This window comes from Triticum dicoccoides, chromosome 7A, assembly GCF_002162155.2.
Source record: "Triticum dicoccoides isolate Atlit2015 ecotype Zavitan chromosome 7A, WEW_v2.0, whole genome shotgun sequence".
Lineage (NCBI taxonomy): Eukaryota > Viridiplantae > Streptophyta > Magnoliopsida > Poales > Poaceae > Triticum > Triticum dicoccoides.
In genome coordinates this window covers 434,369,781-434,386,502 of record NC_041392.1, presented here as the reverse complement: position 1 = coordinate 434,386,502, position 16,722 = coordinate 434,369,781, and the positions used below count along the sequence as shown (strand labels likewise).

At 46.4% G+C, this 16,722-nt stretch overlaps 1 protein-coding gene and 1 pseudogene across 1 annotated transcript in view; both read left to right on the top strand.

The window, feature by feature from the left end:
• Positions 1–4,372: 4,372 nt before the first annotated feature.
• Positions 4,373–13,767, top strand: LOC119328178 (annotated as a pseudogene).
• A 1,458-nt stretch (positions 13,768–15,225) lies between these two features.
• Positions 15,226–16,722, top strand: part of LOC119328177 (ABC transporter B family member 14-like) — a 9,782-nt gene continuing 8,285 nt past the window's right edge. Inside the window, exons 1-2 of the mRNA XM_037601201.1 lie at positions 15,226–15,534; positions 15,673–15,727. Of these exons, the coding sequence (XP_037457098.1) occupies positions 15,226–15,534; positions 15,673–15,727 (364 nt within the window). The remainder of the gene's footprint in view (positions 15,535–15,672; positions 15,728–16,722) is intronic.

Below are 16,722 nucleotides of genomic sequence, written 5' to 3'. Positions count from 1 at the left end.
TCGTGGGCTTTCCCCTTTGGCCCAGATAAAGTGTTCTCATGCCCAAACATTTCGGTAAACATCCGGAACCCCTTCCGGTGAATTCCGGAACCCTTCCGGAGATCAAACACAACTATCCCATATATCAAACTTTGTCTCTGGACCACTCCGGAGTTCGTCGTCATGTCCGTGATCTCATCCCGGACTCCAAACAACATTCGGTCATCAACATACATAACTCATATAGTACTATATTGTCAACGAATGTTAAGCGTGCGAACCCTACGGGTTCGAGAACTATGTAGACATGACCGAGACACCTCTCTGGTCAATAACCAATAGCGGGACCTGGATGCCCATATTGGCTCCTACATATTCTACGAAGATCTTTATCGGTCAGACCGCATAACAACATACGTTGTTCCCTTTGTCATCGGTATGTTACTTGCCCGAGATTCGATCGTCGGTATCTCAATACCTAGTTCAATCTCGTTACCGGCAAGTCTCTTTACTCGTTCTGTAATACATCATCCCGCAACTAACTCATTAGTTGCAATGCTTTCAAGGCTTATAGTGATGTGCATTACCGAGTGGGCCCAGAGATACCTCTCCGACAATTGGAGTGACAAATCCTAATCTCGAAATACGCCAACCCAACAAGTACCTTTGGAGACACCTGTAGAGCACCTTTATAATCACCCAGTTACGTTGTGACGTTTGGTGGCACACAAAGTGTTCCTTCGGTAATCGGGAGTTGCATAATCTCATAGTCATATGAACATGTATAAGTCATGAAGAAAGCAATAGCAACAAACTAAACGATCAAGTGCTAAGCTAACGGAATGGGTCAAGTCAATCACATCATTCTCCTAATGGTGTGATCCCGTTAATCAAATGACAACTCATGTCTATGGTTAGGAAACATAACCATTTTTGATCAACGAGCTAGTCAAGTAGAGGCATACTAGTGACACTCTGTTTGTCTATGTATTCACACATGTATTATGTTTTCGGTTAATACAATTCTAGCATGAATAATAAACATTTATCATGATATAAGGAAATAAATAATAACTTTATTATTGCCTCTAGGCATATTTCCTTCAGGGGGTTCGAAGGGGTAGCGTGGCGCCTCTAGAGCATCTAGGCCGTTGAGGGGAGAAGCAGACAGGGTGGAGGTGGCGATGCGTGTGCGTGCGTGCCGCGGGCACACGCCTCGCGTCCTTCTGGCGCGAGGTGGGATACGGTGGCGACACTGGTGGGCTGGGCCAGGTAGGTGGGCCGCCAGGTAAGAAGAGGCCCATGTAAGTGCTTTCTGTTTCTGTCTTTATTTTTCTGTTCTGTTTTTCTGTTTTGCAATTTGTTTGTGATTTAGTTCTAATACCAAATCACTTTTAAACTTCATGAAAATAATTGTGTGAACTAAGTGGACTTATCCAAAGCCACACAACAATTTTTGGAATTATTGAACATATATTTAATATATATAAATATAAATTCAAATCAAATAATTATTGAATTAACTCAAAAGCCCAAAATAAATATTTCTGGGATTCCAAAAATATTGATTTGAATTTTACCTCTTACCAATATTTTTATAGACTAAAATGAACATTTTCTTGGGTTCATTTGATGCAATTCTTAATTTGGCCATTTTTTAAAAGATTGCTAAGGCTTGAGCATTTCCTCAATTTAGCTTTGTTTAAACCAAAATGATGGCATGATGAAATGCAATGACAAACAAAGGCTAATGCTAGGGCTGTGACAAGGATGGATGCAAGACCGCACGGGAGGACACGGTCGTGGTGGCGAGCCGGTGGGCGGTGGCGCCACACAGACCTTGCATCCGGCATGGGGCCATGTGTGCCAAAGTGCCTACCTCAGTGCTCCGGGTCAGGGGTAGAGGCAACAGTCGGTTTTAAATTTCTGTCGACCGTTGATCACATTCCGCTTGCTGTTGACCTCCACACCACACACGTACAACACAAGTAAGTTAATTTGGCTACTTGGCTTCTTATTTAAGCATATTATAAAATTACGCATTTGTTTACACTTTGCTATGAATTCATGGATTATTTAAACAAGGGCAAATGATAATTATCTAAAGTTATTAAGTAGTGTAATACATTATTATTGTTTGCAATTTGCAATGTGGGGATATTTGTGAATTATTAATTCATCCCAACGAGCATTACTTAAAATTTTGTACTTTAAATTTGAGGATGTAAACCAAGTTGTTAGCCTTCAAAAATTTGAATACACACTCCTCAAATCCTGGGCCCGCCCCTGCTCCATGGTCTTCCGCCAGATCACTGCCCTCCTGGTAGTTGCTCGCAACATCACCGCTGATGTCTTGGTCCATCGGAGCATGGTGAAGGTTTGGGTCCAAAATTTCTCCGTTGTAGCATGAGCTTGTGCCGACCTCCGGCCACCCCTGTATGCTATACTTACCCTTGTCGTGTTAACCGTGACTTAATGAAAATGTTCAGGGTTGGCTTTTCAAAAGAAACTCTCTTTATTAATCTACATATGCAAAAGAAAAATCAAAATCAAAATAAATATCATGTTTGCTACTCCCTCGTTGAACTGCAAAAACGTCTTATATTTGATACAGAGATAGTATTTGACAGGCGCCAATCACCTTCTCCAAAGGGCAGCAGCGGAGCTCTTCAGGCCGAGCAGGAGGCGAGCTCAAGCTAGAGATCGCTGCGAAGCCCGAGTCGAGTTGGCGGCTTGACAAGTGCAGACGAGGGGCCTTTTAGTATTTGATTCAAGCTCGGATTAAATGGAGCCATGAGACGGTGACGCGGCCGAGAGGCCCCGACATGAACTCGCTAGAGGCGAGGCAGGGGGTGGCACGGAGGTCGGAGGAGGAAGATGAATGGCATCCGTTGGATTTGAATCCAGTGGCAAATTTGACTGAACGGCAAAATATATCAGGCATGGTGACGGATAGCCGCGCCCAATAAACACCATCATATGGTGACAAATTCTTTCCAGATCGTTACATCGCTCTCTTTCTGGTTATAATAAGAGAATCTACACATAAGTGATAAGCCCACACAATTCCATCATATAGTACACGTCGATAACCCATGGATAAATTTGCAGACAAAATCATCCGCAGCGGAGATGAGAACTTGGAATACAGACAATGCGCAGCGGAGATGAGAACTTGGAATACAGACAGATGCATGAGACGGCAATCTGAATTCTTAACAGGGCATTTGAACCGGTCACTCTTGGCGTCTTCAGGACGTCACTCGGATATTCTCCGCTTATCCCATCAGTGAAAATGTCATGGACGATGACGTGTTTAGAAAGGTCTAATCCGCCTGCACTCCCCAGGGAAAGAAACAAATAACTGCCGAAACAACACATGTTTGCCCAAAACTTGTCTCCTCTGTAGCTTCCAGTCGGCCTTCTGGGCTGCAACTCGAAAAACTAGCTAAAAAACATACGCGCTTTCGCCCTGAAAATCCGAGAACAAACCGCCCAGCTGCCGTGCCGAAAGCCCGCACAATGCGGTACGGCGCAGCTGTTAGCTTTGGCCAAAATTTGATGAGAAATGAGCTCATGAGTTCTGATAGCACATGAGTTTGCATTCTATCTCTTTGGACGCTCCTTCTTGGACACAAGTGCATCAGCAAACTGGTGCAGGTGCAAACAAACGCCCCGAGCTGGTTGCGGACAGTCTAGACATCGACAACCTCGAGTTTTTATCTGCAGTCCGAAAAGGCATATACTCGAATTATGCCCCAGTTATTCCAAGACACCCGCATTGGTTATGTAAGCACTCATTAACATATTATTATGCACATCAAAATTTTCTTGATCTTAACTACATATTCAACTATTTTGAGGAATCATATCACCTCCAGGATGCCAGAAATATTAGTTAACTGGCAGCTTTGGGGATCTCTCAAGTGAGATCCTGGACATTATTAACGGACCGGGTTGCCAGATACATCTAAGTCAAGGTGAAGGAAATAATTGAGTTGTTTCACACAAAAAACTATGCAAAAGATCATTAATGTATCACATGCTCTCTCTCTATTCCAACAGAACCAACAGCCATATTATTTCGAGCCGTTCATTCTCCAACGAAAAATGAACTTGGCAGCACACTTAACCCTGCCAAAACTAAAGCAAACACTGCCACATAAAAGTGATGTAATATGCTAATGTATACCTTGACCAACTCGGCATATTTTGTTTTCAACCTTGAGAGGACCTACGTTTATTGTTTCACACCATTTTTGGAAACATGTTCGTCAGCACCTACATGTAAACATGCACACAGGTATGCAACACCTACTAATACCATGCCATCTATGCACCTCCTCTTTCATGGTTCCCTGCTGCAAAAGCGCAACCAAGTCCACCGGAAACAATGGCCACAGCCTATGATGAAGACCACTCCATTTCACCATCTCAGAATGACGATACAGATGATAGGAGGAGCACCATCCCAGCAGCTAGTGCTGATGAGAAGCCATTCCCGTTCTTCGGGCTGCTCTGCTACGCTGATAAGGTGGACTGGCTCCTCATGGCCTTGGGAACCGTCGGGTCTGCCATCCATGTCATGGCATTCCCGATCGGATATCTCCTTCTCGGAAAAGCACTTGATGCCTTCGGAACCAACATAAATAATCAGGAGGCCATGGTCCATGCATTGTACAAGGTAAACATGCATGCACATATTACCCTCCTGAACTTGGGTTGTATTGGTCTACAATTGCTTTTAACACCATTGTTTTTTCCTCCTTGATGCTTGAAGGTGGTTCCGTATGTGTGGTACATGGCGGCAGCTACTTTTCCTGCTGGAATGGTTGGTAAGTCAAGACTCAAGGGACTTTTAGTTTCTTCGATGTTGCATGTTGCATGTTTGGTAAAAAGAAATGATAACAAGCCACACACTATTTGCATTCTCCTGTAGTGGTTCAAAGAGGAACTAATATGGAGAGACAAGAATGGAAAATATAGACTCCACAACTTCTTTAAATATTTTCCATTGATTTATGGTCTGATTTTATACACTTCGCTCCTGGATTGCTCAAAAGAGAACTTTTTTTATGGTCGCACGTTTGCCCAATCCCTATTGCTTCAAAATCCATGATTTTTTAAAGGACATAAAAGCACATCCTAAAATCTAACAGAAGTACACTAATGTGCAGGATGAATGATATATTAGAAACATAATACTCCCTCCATTCCATAATAAGTGTCATGGTTTTAGTTCAAATTTGAACTAAAACCACAACACTTATTATGAAATGGAGGGAGTACTTGGTTATGTTCGAAAAAAAATGAGAGTTAAGGAGATCTAATGGTAGCAATATTGGCTGGCAAAACATTGCTTACATTTCCCCTGATAAACTGGCTGCAGAGATCTCCTGCTGGATATACTCGAGTGAGAGGCAGTTAGCACGCATGCGGCTGGAATATCTGAGATCAGTTCTCAATCAAGAGGTTGGTGCCTTCGACACAGACTTGACCACTGCAAACATCATCACCGGGGTAACCAACCACATGAATGTCATACAAGATGCAATTGGTGAGAAGGTAATGCATTTCACAATCATATTGAACAATAACTGTATGATTTCTAAAGTCCTGTGGAGAAGTTGCATCTGAGCTCAATTTTCTGCAGCTTGGTCATTTCGTCGCAAGCTTCTCCACTTTCTTTGCTGGTATAATAATTGCATTTGCCAGCTGCTGGGAAGTCGCGATGCTCTCCTTCCTGGTTATTCCTCTGATCCTCGCTATTGGAGCCACATATACGAAAAAGATGAATGTCATATCATTGTCACGCAATGCTATTGTCTCACAAGCAACATCTGTCGTAGAACAGGTAACCACGTAGATGAGTCAACTCTCCGTACCTGAAGCTAGGTTATTTGAATAAACAGAAATATAAAAAATAAAAATGTTATCAGAATTTTTTTTAACTTTGTAATCCTTGTTTGCATTTGTGGGCAGACTTTGTCACATATCAAGACTGTCTTCTCCTTTGTCGGAGAGAACTGGGCCATGGAATCCTTTGTGCAGTGCACAGACAATCAATACAAACTAAGCAAGAAGGAGGCGGTGATAAAGGGAATAGGGCTGGGCTTGTTCCAAACAGTGACCTTTTGTTCATGGGCACTGATGGTTTGGATTGGGGCAGTTGCAGTAAGCAACCGGGCAGCAACAGGAGGTGGCACGATAGCTGCCATCATGAGCATCCTCTTTGGCGCAATGTAATAAACTACACCCTATCTGATTGCTTCAATCGCCAAAACTATTTTCATTCAAATATGATTTTTTGCAAGGTACATAGGTAGTATGCATGCATATTCTTTCCTTTTCCATGAATTATAATCAATAGACTTGACTGATTTCACCACATGGAGTGCAGATAAATTACCTACGCTGCACCAGATCTTCAGACCTTTAATCAAGCAAAGGCTGCAGGAAAAGAGGTCTTCAAGGTGATCAGAAGGAATCCATCCATAAGTTACGGAAAAGGTGGAGCGATATTAGAAAAGGTTTATGGAGAGATCAAACTGCATGGGGTGCATTTCGCCTATCCCTCCCGCCAGGATAAGCCAATTCTCCAAGGATTCTCACTGTCAATCCCCGCAGGAAAAGTCGTTGCTCTGGTAGGAAGCAGCGGCTGTGGGAAGAGCACAGTTATTTCACTACTTCAAAGGTTCTATGATCCAACCTCAGGTAGGCAACTGTATGTGTGATCTAAGTCAATAAGTATATATTATTAAAGTTCTATGTCAGAATTAAAGTTAGAATTTGGCTGTTATCAATTAAAATGCCTATGTACTTGCAAGCTAAACTAGTCATAATATTTCAGTCAGTGATGAGACATAATGCTGCAGGTGACATATTCATTGATGGCCACAGTATTAAGAAACTAGATCTGAAATCCCTGCGGAGAAATATAGCTTCAGTATCTCAGGAGCCATCGCTGTTTTCTGGTACTATCAAGGACAACTTAAGGATTGGTAAAATGGATGCAACTGATGAAGAGATAATTGAAGCAGCAACAACAGCTAATGTGCATTCATTCATATCTAAACTTCCCAATGAATACTTGACAGAGGTACGTATGTGTTCAGCAAGGAATGCAAGAAAAGGGTAATTCTGTATAGTTGACTTAAGGCTAGCTACTTTCTGCACTTAAACATGAATTGTCTTCCTTTATGGTTTTTATTAGGACACGAAAAGGTTAAGACCATTGAAAGTTAGAACAAAAACATTGTGATACTATTACAATGACAATATTTTTTTTTCATCAGACTTGTAATTGGCGCTTTGACAATGACGTGGCACTATTATGATCATGCCAATTGCATTGCCTTTTATCAGACTCATAGTTGGCACTTTGTCAACAACGTTCTGTTAATAATTTTACTCCCTCCGATCCATATCAATTGTCGCTGACTTTGTACTAAATCAGCTAAGTCAGCGACAATTAATATGGATCGGATGGAGTATATTACAACGGAATTGGCTGGTAAAGTAAATACTCCCTCCGTCCCAAAATTCTTGTCTTAGATTTGTCTAAATACGGATGTATCTAGTTACGTTTTAGTGTTAGATACATTCATATCTAGACAAATCTAAGACAAGAATTTTGGGACGGAGTTTTAGCCTACCCCAACTTGTTTGGGACTAAAGGCTTTGTTGTTTTTTTTGTTGTTGTAGGGAGTAGATAATAATGAGTAGTATGCAAATGACCTTCCAATAGTAATACAGCATATGAATTTCCAAATTTAAACATGAAAGACACACAGAGCTTTGGCTGAAAATCAAATGTGCATACAACTTGCAATGGAAGCCAGAACAACAGAAGTAGAGGTTAGTAGAAAAAAAATCACAATAAATCCATTTTAGTTGTACAGTTAATAAACCAAGCACAATGAATGCCTATTCCAAGGAACCATTTGAAAGTTCAAGATAAATCATAGAACTCCTGTTATTTTATGATCAAGAAAATTCCAAGAATAAAGTACAATGAGTAGTCGATATATCCGCCTATGTCTTCTAGGCTGGTAGGAATTGGATCCCTACCAGGGCGTGGTCTCAGGTTGTAGGGGTGGAAGGAGGGATGGCGTGAAGGAAGGCGTGGTCGCCGGCGCTGGGGCGCCGTCGTTGCGTGCGCGCACGAGAGAGAGAGGGCGCAGGGGCGGCGGCTAGGGTTAGGTCTCCCGGCTCCCTAAGGAAGCCGAGCAAATATGATTGCTTCTTCCTTAATCCCAAACGGGTCCTTACATGAGTTTATATAATCCTCCTAATAAGATAATTGGGCTAAGCCCCTACTAATGATAAGATAAACTGGGCCACAACTAACTGGGCTAAGCCCCTAATATGCCGGTCATAACATCTCTCCCCGCCTGCACAAACAGCTCGTCCTCGAGCTGGAAGGCGGGGAAGATCAACGGTCGCCAAACACCTCCGCGTCAACTGGGGTGGGCTGGTCGCCGAGCCCGGCGGCGGTGGGGTTCTCCTCAATGTAGTCTGCAGCCTCCAGGTAGAAGAGTCATGGGCAGACGTGGTCCGGTACGTAGGGCTCGTCGCAGTTGAAGCACAGCCCTTGACGGCGACGCTCGAGTTGCTTGGCCGGGGTGAGCCGGCGGAATGGGCGTGCCGCAACCGCGGTGAGGGGCGCCGCGGAAGCCTGGGCAGGCCGACCCTGCGCGGAAACTTCCGGCCAGGGTGGTGGCCCAGCGGCCCGGGGCGGTGGCGCCTGCTGGATGGCCACCGCGCGACGCTCGAACGCGCGGGCGTAGTACATGGACGTCTGGAGGTCTTGTGGCCCGCGCATCTCCACGTCCACGCGGATGGGGTCTGGTAGGCCGCCGAAGAAGAGCTCAGCCCGCTGACGAGTCGAAACGCCGGGGGTGTGGCACGCCAGTGCCTCGAAGCAGTCGGCGATGTCTTGCACCGAGGTGAGGAACGGAAGACGCCCAAGCTCCGCCAGACGGCTCCCGCGTATAGGCGGATCGAAGCGCAAGAGGCACAAATTGCGGAAGCGCTCCCATGGTGGCATGCCGCCCTCGTCCTGTTCGAGGGCATAGCACCACGTCTGCGCGGCTCCTCGGAGATTATACGAGGCGATCCAGGTGCGGTCGGACGCGAGCATGCGCTGTCCCATGAAAAATTGGTCGCATTGGTTGAGCCAATTCAGGGGGTCGAGGGTGCCGTTGTAGGTCGCGAACTCTAGCTTGGAAAATCTCGGCGGCGTCTGGACGTGGACGACGGGCGGGTGCGCCTCGTCAGCACGGAGCAGCGAGGATGACGGGGCCGAGTAGGCGGGCATCAGGGTGCCGCCCTGGAACAGGGGCCCATCGACGCCGGCGAAGGGCTCGGCGGAGCCCGAGGACCCGCCAAACGGCATGGCTGGGTGCGTCGCCGGCGGGGGCAGCACGTGCGGCCCGACTGAGGCCGTCGTGTAGACCGGCTTAAGGGACCCAGCAAGCCAGGCCGGTAACGGGGACGACGACGGGGGAAACGGGATCTGGTGGATGGGCACCCCCGGGCCAGTCGTCGGGATGCTCAGGGCCGCGGTCGCCGGTGGCGGCGGCTGCAACTGTTGCCCCTGCTGCATGGTGGAGGCGCCGGGGTTCGTCGCTGGTGGCGGCTGCCACGGCAGCTGCTGCATGGCGGCGGCGATGGGGGTTGCCGAGGATGGCGGCTGCCACGGCGGCGAGGCGGTGGCGAAGGGCACAGGCGGCTGCGGCCCATAGAATCTCGTGAGGAACGTGTAGATGCCTGTGACCGCCTGGGTGATATCCCAGATGGCAGCCGTCATCTCCTCTGGGGTGAAGACGACGGGGACGGGCGGGGGCGGAGGTGACTGGCACCGGCAAGAGCGGGGCACTGGCCATGGTGGCCATCGGGCGGTCGTCGCGGTTGGCAGCGGGACGGTCGGGGTGGGCGGCGGCAAGGACATGATCACACCGAAGCTATCTGATACCAAATTGGTAGGAACCAGATCCCTACCAAGGCATGGTCTCAGGTTGTAGGGGTGGAAAGAGGGATGGCGTGGAGGAAGGCGTGGTCGCTGGCGCTGGGGCGCCGTCATTGCGTGCGCGTGCACGAGAGAGATGGCGTAGGGGCGACGGCTAGGGTTAGGTCTCCCGGCTCCCTAAGGAAGCCGAGCAAATATGATTGCTTCTTGCTTAATCCCAAAACAGGTCCCTACACGAGTTTATATAATCCTACTAATAAGATAATTGGGCTAAGCCCCTAATAACGATAAGATAAACTGGGCCATAACTAACTGGGCTAAGCCCCTAATATGCCGGTCAGAACATAGGCATAGCCGGTCCCAAGCCCGGGTAAAGGAGGAGGGTTGTGATAGGCTTGGCGAGCCAACTTAAAAAACTAGCCAGTCCCATAGGTATGAAACCCATTTGAGCGAGAGTGGTACTAGGATGGGTGACCTCCTGGGAAGTCCTTGTGAAAGGGTTTCATATCTAAGGGTTGTGATAGGCTTGGCGAGCCAACGTAAAAACTAGCCAGTCTTTTGGGTATGAAACCCATTTGGGCGAGAGTAGTACTAGGATGGGTGACCTCCTGGGAAGTCCTCGTGAAAGGGTTTCATATCTAGCCTACCCCAACTTGTTTGGGATAAAAGGCTTCGTAAGTAGGTAAGTAAGTAAGAAGTTCAAAAATATATGTGACAAAACTTGATCTTGTTGGAGAATCATGGGTGGTTCTGTAATAGTTCATTATGTATATCAAGTTTTTTTTAAAGAACTCCCCTTGTGCCTTACAACATCTTGATTCATCAGGTAGGAGAAAGAGGTGCGCAGTTGTCAGGAGGCCAGAAACAAAGAGTAGCTATTGCAAGGGCAATGCTGAAGGATCCACCAATTCTCCTTCTGGATGAAGCGACAAGTGCCCTTGATTCAGAGTCAGAAAAGCTAGTGCAGGATGCACTTGAGAGAGCCATGCATGGAAGGACAGTTATACTGATAGCCCACAGGATGTCCACAATTGTAAATGCTGACACCATTGTTGTCGTAGAGAATGGAAGTGTGGCACAGACCGGGACACATCAAGAGTTGCTCGAGAAAAGCACATTCTACTCAAACGTATGCAGCATGCAAAATATTGAGAAGGAATCTGGAAAGATGGTAGCAAGGTAACTTAACTTTAGCCAAGGGAAAGCTTTGCTTCACCAACGTTTTATTCTTGCTGAAAAAACAGTATATGCATGTTAGGTATTTCATGATGTGCTCTGCTAAGTAGTGCACATTTACCCCATAAGAAACTAGTAAACGGTGCAGTTGATACCGTTGATGTGTTTTCTAGTTCAGTTGATTCAACTGCATTTTTTTGCGTAGTTGACTTGATGCAGTTGATTCACGTGTCTCAACTGTACCACTTACAAGTTAAGAAATTGGTAAACGTTTACTCCGGAGTTGTGCCCTTAATGATTACTAGCTAAAGATTTTCCAAAATGTAACTGAACTCACTTTTACCAAGATGCTGATAACAAGAATTTGTATACCATTTTTAAGGGTTAGGTGATGCTCACAAAATCTACGGCACAGAAGTTAAGTGATAATATAGCAAGTAGGATTACTCCATAAGAATTTACTAATCTGTTTACGTTGATTTATGAAACAGCCCTTCTGATAAAGTAATAGAAGAACAAACTGATGAAGCATACAACAGACAGCCCTCCATGAAGCAAGGACAACAGAACAAACTAGAACCAATAAACTCAAAGCAATCAAAGCAAGAGGTCAGAACGGAAATACCTCCTTTCTTCAGAATTTGGTATGGGCTATGTAGAGACGACATTGCAAAACTTCTATTAGGATCCTCAGCAGCGGCCATCTCTGGAATCTCAAAGCCCTTGTTTGGTTACTTCATCATGACAATTGGCGTGGCATACTATGATCAAGATGCAAAAAGAAAACTCAGCAAATATTCTTTGATTTTCTTCGGGGCTGGGATGGTCACACTGGCCAGTAGCATCTTGCAGCACTACATGTATGGCGTTATTGGAGAAACGGCAATGAAAAACCTAAGAGAGGCCCTCTTTTCATGTATGCCATATGAAAACTTTCTTCACTGGTCTTGTCAATATCTTGCACGAGTTTTCTTTGTTCACAATATGACAAGTTTTTTTGTTTTAATACACTGCAGCTGTGCTCCGAAATGAGCTTGGTTGGTTTGAAAAGCCAAAGAATGGTGTAGGATCTCTTACCTCACGCATTGTCAGTGACACATCAACAGTAAAGAGCATCATATCTGATAGGATGGCAGTCATTGTGCAATGCATCTCTTCAATCCTGATAGCAACAACGGTAAGCATGTTCGTCAACTGGAGGATGGGTTTAGTATCATGGGCAGTCATGCCATGCCATTTCATCGGCGGCCTTATCCAAGCCAAGTCAGCCAAGGGATTTTACGGCGACGCTGCTATCGGTCACCAGGAGCTCGTGTCCCTTGCTTCGGAGGCTGCTAGCAACATCCGGACCGTGGCATCCTTTGTTTATGAAGATGAAATCATGAAGAAAGCAGAACTGTCGCTGCAAGAACCCATGAGAATCACCAAGATTGAGAGCATGAAGTATGGGATAATCCAAGGGATCTCGCTCTGCCTGTGGAACATCGCACATGCAGTGGCACTCTGGTACACCACAGTTCTGGTCCAGAGAAAGCAAGCATCATTTGAGAACAGCATACGGTCATACCAGATATTCTCGCTCACGGTGCCTTCCATCACAGAGTTATGGACCCTGATTCCCATGGTCATGTCAGCCATAACAATACTGAATCCTGCATTTGACATACTTGACAGAGAGACGCAGATCGTGCCAGATGAACCAAAAGCGACAAGTGACCGCTGGCTCGTGGGGAGAATTGAGTTTCAGGGTGTGAACTTCAACTATCCATCACTCCCAGAGATCACCATTCTGGATGGCTTCAATCTAGTCATCGAGCCTGGCCAAAGGGTAGCATTGGTTGGCCCAAGCGGTGCAGGAAAATCCTCTGTCCTGGCTCTCATACTGAGATTCTACGATCCGCACAGAGGTACAGTGCTAGTTGACAACAAAGACATAAGGGACTACAACCTCAGATGGCTCAGGAGGCAAATTGGATTAGTTCAACAGGAACCAATTCTGTTCAACACATCCATCAGAGATAACATTAGTTATGGAAGTGACGAATCTTCAGAAACTGAAATCATCCAGGCTGCCATGGACGCAAACATTCACGAGTTCATCAGCGGTTTGCCAGAAGGGTACGGCACAGTCGTTGGAGACAAAGGAGGTCAGCTTTCAGGAGGGCAGAAACAGCGCATAGCTATCGCAAGAACTCTACTAAAGAAGCCAGACATTCTGCTTCTTGACGAGGCAACTAGCGCACTCGATGGTGAGTCTGAGAGGGTGGTGATGACTTCTTTAGGGGCCAAGGAGTGGAACAACAGAGGTGAGCGATCAAGCAATATTACAAGCATCGCAGTGGCGCATAGATTGTCCACAGTCATAAATGCAGACATGATTGTTGTGATGGAGAAAGGGAAGGTGGCTGAAATCGGTGACCACCAAACACTGATATCTGCAGATGATGGTGTTTACTCAAGGCTGTTTCACTTGCAAAGCAACATGAAGGATTGATAGCTCTATCAAGCCCCATTGTAGCCACGAGACCTGATCTAAATATATTTAGGTGCTTTGCCAGCATTTGCAGTATTGCTCAGATGCATTTACTGTCAGTTGACAGATTGTAATAACATAGCTATCTCTTCATATGTTCAAGATGCTTCATCCATGAGTTAAAAAAATGGGTCATATTGTCCTCCATCCAACTTATATTTGCCACATTTGGAGTATCATACCGAAGTACTCTTTTCTATCAATTAGGTCATTCCTCTATGATTTTTTTTTTGAAAAGAGGGGACATCCCTCGGCCTCTGCATCGAGTGATGCACACAACCTTTTATTATCATATCAAAGTTCATCATCCAACCATAATACAGTTCAACAAATAAATTGTCGCACATGACTGCCCCGAGGGCAAATTAAAAAAAATCGTAGAGAAATGAGCCTCATGCATCACAAATCCTACTAGTAGGCCGCCAACCAAATGAGCCTCTATGATATGTACTCCCTCCGATCAATAATAAGTGCCGTATTACTCCTATAGGCAATAGAAAACAAAACTGGCAAACCGAGGCATGCCAGATCACCAGATTTGGTGAGTACAAGGAGCATAATCTAAAGTAAATAGATATGCCACAAGAACATGGTTGTACAAAATGACTTGGTATCTTTTGTGGACATATCACCTAAGAGGTGGACTTGAGCAGAAACTACCGCCTATTACTAAAACTATAGGATCAGGAAGCGAATGGACAGACTACCACCCAAGTTCAAGTCTTCTTCAAGTTGAATTTGGGGTGCCTATTCTTCTTGTTAAACTGATAACTAGTTCCTCCAAGGTATCCATCATTTTGATTTACTGGACAACTCCATATGGTGACCTAATCTGTAAAATACTTTGCAACAGAAACTGGAAAAATGTTTTAGCAAAGCATCGTGTATTTATGCAACGAGGCTAGACAGTTTGTTTAATCAAATCTGGAAGGAAACAAGAAACCTGCAAAGAAATATCAAAGTATGCTAGAGCGCTAGAGTAGCTTTCACCAAGTGTCATAGCACTGGTCATGGCCAATCTGGACTAGTCTGCAGCTGGCCTAACTCTATGCAAGTCGTGGATGAAAACAAGGTTGCCCTCGTGTCCCTCAATTTGGTTACAACAACAACAAAAGATTCATGCGTAGCATTTTACACAACAACAAAAGATTCATGCTTAGTAGTCCCTCTGTAAACTAATATAAGAGCGTTTAGATCACTATTTTAGTATTCTAAACGCTCTTATATTAGTTTACGGAGGGAGTATTTCACAATGATGTGACATCAAGCAAATAATTGAGTTTCACCCGTCACCAAAAACAAATAATTTATTTCTTGTGAATTTTCACAAGAGGTTGATCTGTTCATGCCAGCAGCCTAGTTTAAATTTAAAACGTCAACCGCTAGGATCGATTCAATAACTATTGGTATTTGATTCCATGCTGATGTAGTGCATACATAATATAAACCTTGGGAGTAACAATTGTTTGTCCTATCTTGTAACTATAAAGTTACTCCTGTTACTCTACATATTTGCTCAGTGCTCTTTGCTACTCTCCTGCAAATTATCTCAATGCTCACAAATACAATGCCATCCATCCAAGAGAATGACTTCCCCGTCGAATCATGTACACCCGACAGTGCTGTTGACAAGAAAAACACATCACCGCCGGCACCATCAACGCCAGAAAAGGTGGCCATGGACGAGCCGTTCCCGTTCTTTGGCTTGCTTTGCTACGCTGATGCACTAGATTGGATGTTCATGGTGTTGGGGACCATGGGCTCCCTTGTGCATGGCATGGCGCCTTCGATGTCCTATTACATACTCGGGAAAACTGTTGATGCGTTCGGGAACAACATAAACGATCTGAACGCCATGGTCCATGAATTTTCTAAGGTTACCTTCTACCCACAATAGTTTCAAGCTATTATATATATAATTATTATTTGGTTTGGTTAAATGCTTTTCTTCCATTTTATTGGAGGAAAAATTATTTGTCATGTTATTGACAGTGTATTTGTTTTGCTGTTGCAGTTAGTTCCATATATGTGGTTCTTGGCACTTATTACACTCCCTGCTGGAATAATTGGTGAGTACAAGCTTCTACCTTTGCTATTTTTAAGAAGAAAAAAGTCCATTTTACTACCCTGAATAAAGTGTGTGGTTCATTTTACCCCCCGATCTATTTTTTCGCTTCTTTTACCCCCCAAACAAATCCAAACCGGACAAAACACCCCCCCCAGCTGGTTTTTCTCCACCCACTGCTGATGTGGCACTATTCAATGGCGGTTTTGACCTGGGTGGGGCCCCCTTGTCAGGTTTTTTTTCCCTCTCTCTTTCTCCAACCGAAGGCGACTGCGAGCGGCGGGGAGCGCCTCCTCGCGACGGCGACAGCCCCGGCCACGCCGAGCTCCCGCAGCGCGAGCGCCTGCTGGGCCCCGCCGAGGCAGACGGCGCAGGAGGACGGCCCGAGGAGGCCGTCGGCGAGGTGCCGCCCGAGCACCTCGGCGTGAAACTCCACCGCCTCACGCCACTCGTGGCTGCGCCACGCCAGCCACGCCTCCGGCGACCCCGCGGCCGCCGCGGCCTAGGCGTGGGTCCTCCTCCCGACGACCGCGGTGACAGGGAGCTCGGCTCCACACCCCTCCCTGGCCATGCCTCTCCGTCGCCCTCGCGTGCATGTCACCGCGCCCGCCTGCTGCCGCTACTGTCACTGACCGCTGTCGCGCCGCTGCCGACTCTGCTCTAGCGCTGCTGTTGACTCCCGCTGCGGCCGCTCGCCATTGCCAACCGCGACCTGCTCGCACCCTTCCATAGCCTCGCCTCCCCATGCCGCTGCTCTCGAACGACCGCGCCGGCTGCTGCTCGGGGCTGCGCTGGCGCTTGCTGAACTTGCCCAGCGCTCCTCTTCCCTCGCATGTGCCCGGGCCGCCTGCGTTGCTCTGCTGCCGCAGCGCCCCGCCCGCGCAGCCCTGCTCCGGCACCAGCCCTCGTGGCCCCGTTCCGGCGGCCCTGCTGCGCCCACTGAGCCTCCCCTTCCGCTCGCGCTCACCCCGGTACCCGCCCGTGCCTAACTGCGTCGGC